Source organism: Erithacus rubecula (assembly GCF_903797595.1).
Source record: "Erithacus rubecula genome assembly, contig: scaffold_668_arrow_ctg1, whole genome shotgun sequence".
NCBI lineage: Eukaryota > Metazoa > Chordata > Aves > Passeriformes > Muscicapidae > Erithacus > Erithacus rubecula.
In genome coordinates this window covers 4,476-15,244 of record NW_027635672.1, presented here as the reverse complement: position 1 = coordinate 15,244, position 10,769 = coordinate 4,476, and the positions used below count along the sequence as shown (strand labels likewise).

Here is a 10,769-nt window from a genome sequence, read left to right as displayed (position 1 = left end):
GAAACTTCAGAAACATCTGAAGGTGTTTGTGCTCATTTTATGTCCCCTCACACGCACACAGGATGTTCAGGGCTGTGGAAAGTCCCTGCACTGCAAACACAGACTCCTGACCTGGTCACTTGATGTCCCTCCATGCAGGGAAGAAGAAACTCTGTGCCCTGGGGTGAGAGGCACTGCTGGAAGCAGCACTGGCTTTGCAATGGCACTGCTGGGACAGCCCCACCCTGAACACTGCCACACTTTGGCTGGCCACTGATGTTCTCCTCTCCAGGGCACTGTGTTGGGAACATCCTTGAGAACAAATTTGGAAGGAGATTAAAGCTTTCAGGCCCTGCACTAGGGAGATGCCCTTGCATGATGGAAATGCTGTTGCAGAGCCCAGCTCTGTCCCACCAGTGCCCATGGCCTGTCCCTGCCTGCAGTCCCTGGACAGTCACACAGCAGGACTGGGACTGAGCTGAGAGAGATGTGAGACCTTAAACCAACACAGAGGCTCTGCAGGGGAGTGTGGAAGTGAAGGAAGGGGAAGTTATGGAGCAGAAGCCCTGGGGGTGCCTGGAAGTGCAGAGAAATGAGGTTCCCTTTTCACACCAGCTCTTGCCAGAGGCACCAACCCTGCAGCTCCAGAGGAGCCAAACATGTCAGGCAAACATGGCAATACATAGTTCTTTATTTTGTATAAGCATGTATGTAGTACAGTCCTTGGATTATATAGCCTGTGGTTGACACTAGGGATTAAAATACTGAATTATAAAGGGTAATGACAAAGATTTTCCTGTGAACAAATTTTAAGAAGTGTGATACCTAAGCCAGCAGAAAAAACACAGGACACAGAGTAGGCATTAATGAGTAATATCATAATAGTTATACAATAGAATGAGAGTTTATAACTTGTGAAAAGCATTCATGGTGATTTTACTCAGGCCATCCTTGAGCTGCTGGTTCCTCAGGCTGTAGATTAGGGGGTTCAGGGCTGGAGGAATCACTGAGTACAGAACTGACAGTGACAGATCCAGGGATGGGGAGGAGATGGAGAGGGGCTTCAGGTAGGTAAATGTGCCAGTACTGAGGAACAGGGAGACCACAGCCAAGTGAGGGAGGCAGGTGGAAAAGGCTTTGTGCCGTCCCTGCTCAGACGGAATCCTCAGCACAGTCCTGAAGATCTGCACATAGGAGAAAACAATGAACACAAAGCATTCAGAAGTTAAACAGAGAGTAACAGCAATGAGCCCAAGTTCTCTGAGATAAGATTTGGAGCAGGAGAGCTTGAGGATGTGTGGGATTTCACAGAAGAACTGGCCCAGGACATTTCCATGGCACAATGGCAGGGAAAATGTATTGGCCGTGTGCAGCAGAGCATTGAGAAAGCCACTGGCCCAGGCAGCTGCTGCCATGTGGGCACAAGCTCTGCTGCTCAGGAGGGTCCCGTAGTGCAGGGGTTTGCAGATGGACACGTAGCGGTCGTAGCACATGACGGTGAGGAGGAAATACTCTGCTGAGATGAAGAAGAGAAAGAAAAAGAGCTGAACAGCACATCCTGAGTAGGAGATGGTCCTGGTGTCCCAGAGGCAATTGTGCATGGCTTTGGGCACAGTGGTGCAGATGCAGCCCAGGTCAGTGAGGGCCAGGTTGAGCAGGAAGAAGAACATGGGGGTGTGCAGGTGATGGCCGCAGGCAATGGCACTGATGATGAGGCCGTTGGCCAGGAGGGCAGCCAGGGAGATGCCCAGGAAGAGGCAGAAGTGCAGGAGCTGCAGCTGCCGCGTGTCTGCCAGTGCCAGCAGGAGGAAGTGGCTGATGGAGCTGCTGTTGGACATTTGCAGTGTCTTGGAATGGGGATCTGTAAAAAAAGTAATCATGGAATAGTTCTGTTTTGAGAGGAATTTAAATATCCCAGCACAGCTTGGTGGCACTTTCCCCCCACTGCCTGCCCAGAGCTCTCCTGCCTGGAGCTGTCCCTGCCAGCAGCTGATTCCCTGTGCCCAGGGCTGAGCCCTGCCAGTGCTGCCAGAGCCCAACCCAGCCCTGGGGGCTCAGCTCTGCCCTGCAGATCTCTCTCAGCACAGGGCACTGCCCAGGGCCAGCTCTGCCTCTGCAGGCTTTGATGGCAATGTCACAGCAACCCTGAGGAGTCTGGAAAAGCAGCACTGATGCTGCAATGCCTGGTTTACTGGGATCTGAGGTAATATATATTTTCTCCAAACTAAACTCAGAGATTAATATCATTGCACAATTTTCTATTCAGGTAGCTCAGAGCAGTAGATTAAAAAAGGGGATTTTCCTTTTTATATAACCCTTGCCATGGTCTGCTCCCTGTAAAATCACCTTGGAAGTGTTCTGGAGTTATATGTCAAGGTGGGAGAAATCCTGACCATTGCAGCGTTCTGACCACACAAAAACAATTCCAATCCATAGTGGCTCTATCCTTCCACCCAGACCTTGTTCCCCATTGTTGTGGGCAGCTCCCAGGGCTGTGTGAGAGCTGTCCCTGGCAAGCAGCAGAATTCCTGCCACAGCACAGTGCCCTGGGCTGCAGTACCTTGCTCTGCAGGAGAGCCCTGGGCACCCCTTGCTGCTCTACACAGGAGAGAATCAGAGAATGTACTCACAGAGTCTGTAGGCATTGGGATGTTCCAGCTTTAGATCTCTCCAGGAGTTGCAGCTGCATTGTCCTGCAGCCAGAGGGTCCCTGTGTCAAAGGCTGGGAGTGATTCTGCCCCAGTCACTTGTGAGCATCTTCCCAGCCCTGACTGATTGAAGCTCTCTGTGCCTCTGTGCTGTGCCCAGGGTGGCTGCAGGCAGAGCCCCAGCCCTCCTGGACTCTGAGAAGAGCTGCTCATCAAAAGAAATGGTCTTTTGAAGCTCTTCTTAATAGCTAGGGTGGCCCTCTGTGCCAGAAGCCCAGCCCAACTCAGCAGCACAGACACAGTACAAGGACTTTAATGACACTCTTGGGGGGTTGTGCTTACGCCCTGAACATCAGTCCCTGAGAGGGAGCTGGAGAAATCTCTCAAGAACTCCAAGTCAGAAATAAACTCTGAAGTTTCTTCAAGTTTTAATGGGTCTCACTGACGGACACAACTGAGAAAGCATCCCCAGGTTCTAGTTAGAGCAGGAGAGAAGCCATGTCTTGGTGCCCTGGGACACAGCAGGGTCTGTGCCACCAAGGGCTCTGAGGAGACACCTTGTCCTGAGGCACTGGGGCCTCCTGGCACAGCCCCAGCAAGGCTGGGCACTGTCACCCCTTGTCCTGCCCTCAGCATCCCCCCCACATCCCAGTGGTCTCAGGGATCTGCTGGGACCAGTCCCTGGGGAGCCTTGGTCAGGAATGGCCCTGGGGGCTCCTTCATGCTTCCAAGGACTGCAGGTTTTTCAGAAGGCTTTGGGTTTTGCTTTTGCCTTGCAGTCTCTGAGAGCTTTGTGCAATCATGACCTCCAATTATCTGCTTTAATTAGTCCCTTGAAAGCCCTTCTCAGTAACAACACTCAGTGGGATCCATTAATGCTTTGAGACACTCTGGGGTTTTTTTTCTGACTTGGACTCCTGGAAAGGTTTGTCAAATCTCCTCTCAGGCCCTCAGGTTCCGAGGCTCAGCACCAAATGCACCACGGGGCTCATTGGGATTAACAAGTCCTGACCAACTATGAATGTGCCTTGATTTCCCTCTGGTCTGGTGCAGTTCATTGGGAATGTTTCCTAATAGAGTTAAGGAGAAATATTTCAAAGAGCTTCTAAGAAATGCACATTCCTATTTTAAAGGATGTCTTTTATTCCTGTTCACTTTAGAGTAGAGGTGATTGCAGCATTCAGTGATTGATGTTAATCCAGGGTTTTTCCTCAGGAGGTCTAGTCAGATCAGAGAAGCTGTGCCTTGAGATCTGACTCAGTTTGGACAACCTTCCTGCACATTCCCCAACCTCCTCCTGTTTGTCCACACTCACCTGGGGCCTGCTTTGTTTGGAGAGCATGCTGCACACAGCCATAAAGAAGTTTTCCCCCTTTTTTTTTCCCTATCTTTTTTAAGCAATCTAAAACTCTTGAATTTCCTCATTCAAAAAAGACACTTTCAATTAGTGTGCAGCCAAAGCTGGAGGAGGTTCCCCTTCCCCAAGGCAGAACCCTGCAAGGAATGTTTGAAATCTTTGCACTTCTTCGTTCCCTGAGACCTTGAAGTGTCATGAAGACCCCTTGGTTCCATGAGGTTCCAGACTCTCACAGTAGATATTTGGGTCCATGGGGCCCCATGGTGTCACAATGCTCTTTTTGGTTCTGAATTATCAAAATTACCAATTACCATGGGGCCCCATGAAAGGAATTTTTTAGACCTTTGGGCTCCTTGATTCCACAAGGCCTTTTTTTGTCACCATGGACTCTTGGTTCTGTGAGGTTCTATGCTGTCACAATGGAGATTTGTGTCCATGGGGCCCCACAGAGTCACAATGCTCTTTTTGCTTTCGTGAGACCTTGATCTGTCACACTGATTTTTGGTTCTGAATTATCAAAATTACCAATTACCATGGGGCCCCATGAAAGGAATTTTTTAGACCTTTAGGCTCCTTGATTCCACAAGGCCTTTTTTTGTCACCATGGACTCTTGGTTCTGTGAGGTTCTATGCTGTCACAATGGAGATTTGTGTCCATGGGGCCCCACAGAGTCACAATGCTCTTTTTGCTTTCGTGAGACCTTGATCTGTCACACTGACTTTTGGTTCCTTGAGATTCTGTACTCTCAACAATGGTCTTAGCGTCACAACAAACCCTTGGTTCCATGAGATTCTTGAGTGTCAAAATGGAATCCTTGGTTCCAATTGGCCTCACAGTGTCACCATGGTCTCCTTGGTTCCATTCAGTGGCCATTCAGTGTCACAATGGCCCATAGGTTTCATAAGGCCCCACAATGTCACAGTGGACCTTTGGTTCCATGAGTTCCCCCCAATGTCACCAGAGTCTTCTTGGATTCACAGTGTCAAAATGGTTCCTTGGCTTCACACAGCCCCGCTGTGTCACAATGAGCTCTTGGTTCCATTAAATCCTACAGGGTCACAGGGATTTCCTTGGTTCCGTGAGGTTCTGTAGTGTCACAATGGACGATTGGTTCCATGTTACCCACAGGGTCACAGTGGTCTCCTTTTTCCTGTGGCACCCAGCAGAATATGTCACTGGCAGGGCCAATGCCTGGGAAGAAAGAGGAGAAGCAGACATTTGGAGTCATGGTTTTTGTCTTCCCAGGTCACAGTGCTGTGGGGTGGGGCCCTGCTGTCCTGGAGATGGCTGAACACTGGCCTGCCCATGGAAGGAGGGAAAGACAACAACCTCTGTGCATGGAACTACAACAGCAGAGAGATCAGGCTTGAGAGCAATGTTGCATTTGTCTTTGCAAAGAAGCTGTAGATCTGTTGGTAGATAGAGTTAGCACTAAGAGATACAAGAAACAATGGGAGGCATTCCACTGATTGATGAATGGGAAAAGAGATTTGCCTTTACAAAAAAACTGTAGGTTTGCTGGTAAATGAAATTGGATATCAGAAGATGAAAGAAGCAATGGCGGGGGCGGGGGGGGGGGGGGGGGAAGGGGAAGGAGGGGGGAATGGAAACTACGAATTCTGTAAGAATTAAAAATTAAAAGGGAGGGTTATATATTAGAGAGGAATCTCAGGCATCAGGTGTTCTGGGAAGTCTGGGCTTCTCAAGTACCTCAGCCATTGGGGAAAGAGAGAGGGAAATGCAGCCAGAAAAACAGGATAAAAAGGAGGCTGCATCCTCCAAAAATTTGACAGATCCCAGGGGAATGCCCTATGGCCTCTCCCTTTATTTGAATAAAGCAAAAAGGACTCCTCTGTCTCCTTTTTAGACATAAATCTCTGGTGTTTGTGGATTAATTTTCCTTACAGGCTAAAGGCTGGGCTTAAAAGACTGTCAGCAGCACAGGAAACATCAATCTGAGAGGAAAGATGTGTGCTAATGTCTTTACAAATCATTTGATGGGAAAAGGGATGGGTGTTAAAGCCTTTGAAATGAGTCATAATGTTTCTACTGACTTTGGGCAGCAGGTTTGTTACCAGACCCAGACAGCTTGGCTCCTGAAATAGTCAAGGGTCTGCACGAATCCGAACTTCTTAATTTGGGGGGAAATTCCAGGTTCAAGGGGGAATATGGGGTACACAGGTTGTGAAGACCATACCTTCCTAGTACCTTGGGCAGTGGGTAAAGGAAGAGGGCAACATGTGTCCAGGAGTTTAGGATAAAGGGAGGCTGCACCGTCTGAAAACTTGAGAGAGAAAGCACGGTGGGTGTGTACCCAGGTGAACTCTCTCCTTTTATTCAAATAAAGTTGAAGGTGTGTTCTGTCTCCTTTTTGGACATAAACCTGTGATGCTTATGGATTTTCCTGACAAGGACAATATGGAATCTCATGGAACCAAGTGTCCACAGTTTTGCAGCGCAGCCTCATGGAGTGCTGGAGACCATTATGTCACAATGGGAACACATAGAACAATGGCTCCATAGCAACACAGCAGGGCATCATGGAATGCAAGAGATCCTTGGAAATGGATGGAATGGAAATTCATGGAAACAAGTGCTCACTGTTACAGCAGGGCCTCATGCAATTACGGAGACCATTGTGTTGCAATGGAAACTCATGGCACAAAGGCTCCACTGTCACCCAGCAGGGCATCATGGAATCCAAGAGACCGTTGTGATGCACTGGAAACCCATGTAACCAAGGCTCTGTTATGACAAACCTGGGCCTGATGGAACCAAGGAGACCACTGTGATGAAATGGAATCTCAAGAAACCTTGGGTCAATTGTCAACAAGTAGAACATTGTGACGCAATGGATTCTTATGGAACCAAGGCCCCATTGCAACAGTGCAGCCTGATGGAAACCCGGTGCCACTGGGACATGTCCAGCCTCGGAGGAAGCAAGTGTCCATTGTGACACAGCACAGCCCTGTGAATCACAGGAGAGCACAGTGACACCATGTAATCTTGGGGAACAAAATGTTAATTGTAAACAGAGCAGGGACTCATGGAAGCCAGGAAACTATTGTGATGCTGCACTTTGTCACAATGGGGCCCTGGTGTGTGAGTATCCATTTCCCCACAATCTGCTGGGTCCCATGAAGCCTCACTGTGTCTCAATGTCCCCTTGCTTCCACAAGCCATGGCACGGACCCAATTGCCCCTGGGTTCCATAAGGCCATGCTATTTTCAGAATTGACTCTTGCTTCCATGAGATTCCATTGTATCACAATGATCCCTATGTTTTCATGAGGCTGTGCTGTGTCACAAAGAACACTTTTCTCCATGAGATTCCATGGAGTCACAATGGTCACTTGGTTCAATGGGGCCCCACTGTGTCTCATGGCCCCTTGCTTCCGTGAGCCATGGCATGGTCCTACTTGCACCTGGGTTCCATGAGGCCATGCTGTGTTCACAACTGACACTTGCTTCCATGAGATTTTATTGCATGAAAATTGCCCCCATGTTTCCATGAGGCTGTGCTGTGACACAGTGGGCACTGGGTTCCACATGCCCTGGTGATCTACCAAAATAAGAATATTGGCCTAATACCAATACTCAACTGTGATGGACAAAGCACTCTTTAACAATTTAAAGTTAGAAAGTGTATGTTTAATCAGGACTGGGCAATAGTGTGAGGTAATCCTCTAATACACACTGCAAAATCACTGGTGATGAGAGAGTTTGTCTATTTATTAACAAAGGATTTAAACAAATACATATTCATAATAACAGCCCCTTCCATCTCCCACTTCCTATGGTAATTAGCATGAACAGCTATTAAGCATGAGTGATTGACTTCTAAATTAAGTCTGGGGTCATTTTCTGTGGGGAGGGGTCTTGAAAAGGAGGAAATAAAGAGAATCTTCCTTGACCTGAACTCTCAACCTTTTCTATCAATGACAGTACAAATGATTTCTGGGGATAGTCCAATTCTTTAAAGAATGGGTTTCTGGTTGCATTGTCTATGTTTCTTTGGGTCTGCTTACTAGTTTCATCTTTTCCCATTGTAAGCACAGCTGAGAGAACATAAGATGACAGACAATCATTTATTTAAGATTCAGGTAACTACCTCAAGCCAGGTTTTCTTTCGAACTTCTAACTTTTAATTATTTTCAGCAAAGTCTATCTATCCATTTTCATTTTAATTAATTCTAGTAAATAACTAACTTTTAACTAAAAACCTAATATTTCTAAGATTAGTGTTTTATTTCCCACTTCTTCTTTGAAATTAGTAATTTATTTTACTCAATATGGGGATTTCTCTTCATCTATCTAAGACGCATGGTAATGATCTCTTGAGACCAAGCCATACGCCTTTGACAGTGATGCTAAGTCTGCCACTTGTCGTAGTATCTTCCTCTTGGGGGTTGAATGCTTTTGTATTACTGTGTCAATTTAAAGAATTTTTCCCATTATCATGCCAACAGAGCTTGCCAGGTAACACCCAGCATCTTTGAAGACTCTAGACAAAAGGGATAGGAAGGAGCGGACTTGTGTTTCCGGCGAGCAGAGCTAAGAGGAGGACCGCCCCCATCTCCAGCCACGTGGCCAAACACAGGAGAGCCAGACAGTCTGCGATCACCTGCCCTGCACCTGCCCTGCTGCAACCTCCTACCTCTGAGGACACAACTGACCACCAGAACCCAAACACTGAGTGAGGAGCTGCCCTCTCTAGCCCGTTTCCACCCGAGAATGGCATGGTCACTGCCATCCCCTCCCACCTCCGCTCCTGCCTGCTTCTCTGCTGCTGCTGGGCTTTGCTCTGTCTGCAGGACCGGGACTGAGTGCAGAGAGAGTGTGCCTGCAGCTGAAGAAAGGACTGGAACCAAGTTATCTGTTCTGTTTTGTTGGTAATTTAAACAACTGCTGTTGTTTCTGCTTGTACGGTTAGATATATTAGTAAAAGAGCTGTTATACCTAATCCCTTATCTCTGCCTCAGAGTTTTTGATTCAAACAATTATAATTGGAGGGAGTGGAATTAAAGTCTCTATTTCAAAGGAAAACTTCTGCCTTTATTGGCAGACACCTGCCCTTGAAACCAGGACACTTTCTATTCCCAAGAAGTACAGCAATAGACAAAAGCAAACTTACACTAACTAAAATAAGCAGCACAGTGATTGGCTGAATTAAGGCATTAAGCAAACCGTTTGCAGTTGGTGACCATCCAAATAGCACATTCAACTAATGATGAGACAGATGTTCTTCAACTCATTTTAAACCCCCTTTTATGGTCTCCATGTCAAGATGTATCATGATACAAGTCCTTTTCCCAACATCTTAAATATCTTTTAAAATTTTTCTTCATTCCTGATGTTTCAGTATCTGAGCAACTAGGTTAAATTCATTCCTATAGGCACAGGCAATATTTCTTCACAGTAACCAGGTTTGCCTTTATGTACTGATGTGATATTACAGGTGCTCAATAGGAAAAGTCACATCCTTTGATTTTAGCAAAATTGCAAACACATAAATTGAATTGAGTTTCATTCACGATTTGATCGTCTATCATTATAGTGGGACATTCTGTTCTGAGACAGACATAACTTTGTCCTATATATGCAAGAGAAGTTGTTTGGTTGGTTAAATGCATTTCAAAGTGACAAATGCTTTGGTCTGTGCCTAGGCAAGCATTTTTGTCCTTTTCCAAAGTCCCCTCACATATATACTCTAATTGTTTCTTTATAGAACAGGGCTCTAGGTTAATGGTCTGCCATTTTTCCTTAATTTCTCTTGCCCACATTCTATGTTTAGAAGGATACAATACAGTCCCTTCATGATTTAGTCCTAGAACGACTATTGGATGTATTAAGCTCACAGATGCGTTATGTATAGTTAAAAAAAAAAGCTGTTACTTTATTTGTCTCAGGGTCATAGGTAAAATTGACCAAAACCCACCAAGACTGATGCTCTCTTTCCATTTCAGAGGCATTATCCCAAGCAATTTTGTGAATTTCAGAATGGAATATGCCTTCCTCACCTTCCCTGATAACTGCGGCATCCACTGACTGCATCCACATTTGTGCTTGAGTACATCCAAGAGCCAGAGAAATGTTTGCACTAGCTGTGCCTAGGGCTTTAATTATTACCTCATGGTCTCGCTCTTCTATATTTTCCCATTTTGGTAATATTTTGCTTAGTTTCCAATGATTGTTACCTAGTGCTAACAAAGAAGATTGCAAAGACTGCTGTAATCTAACTAAATCACTTCCCATCACAATCAATTTGTTCATTGACACCTCTGAATCCATTGTATTTAAAACTCATAATCTTGTTCCTAATATCCCAGTGAGGTCTCTGTTTTTCTTAAAACTAGAGGGCATATGGTTTTGAAGCCAACTAGTCCATTCTGTAAAAGGAGCTTTGAGAAAGGGGGCACATTCTGGCTGAATGCCAGAAGCATTTACCTGCATTCCCATTTCTACTCACTTAAGAGACCGTTCTTATGTTAGTTAGCAGTCTTTGAATTTCTGTTTTCTTGACAGCATATGGTCCAATTTTAGAAATTGTGGGAATTATATGTTGTTTCATTTCCTCTGAAATATTTGGAGTTTGGATTGTTACAGCCCTCTCTGACACTGGTGGGGTTGATTTGGCTTGATTTTGTGAAATTAGATGCAATATTGAGTAACGTTAAAATTAAGATTAAACACTTTTGTTGTGCATCCTTCAATTTTAAGTCTAAACTCAGGACATGCAGTCAAGCATTTGTCACAGCAAACCTAGGGCCAACTTGGACAAGTT

The 10,769-nt window shown here is 46.0% G+C and overlaps 1 protein-coding gene across 1 annotated transcript; it reads right to left on the bottom strand.

The window, feature by feature from the left end:
- Positions 1-737: 737 nt before the first annotated feature.
- Positions 738-2,637, bottom strand: LOC306816561 (olfactory receptor 14J1-like). Its single transcript, XM_079332994.1, has 2 exons — positions 2,610-2,637; positions 738-1,840 (listed from the first exon to the last, which is right to left on the bottom strand). Exon 2 carries the CDS (start codon positions 1,815-1,817, stop codon positions 885-887), a length of 933 nt encoding a protein of 310 aa, XP_079189120.1. The 5' UTR covers positions 1,818-1,840; positions 2,610-2,637; the 3' UTR covers positions 738-884.
- Between the last annotated feature and the right edge of the window lie 8,132 nt (positions 2,638-10,769).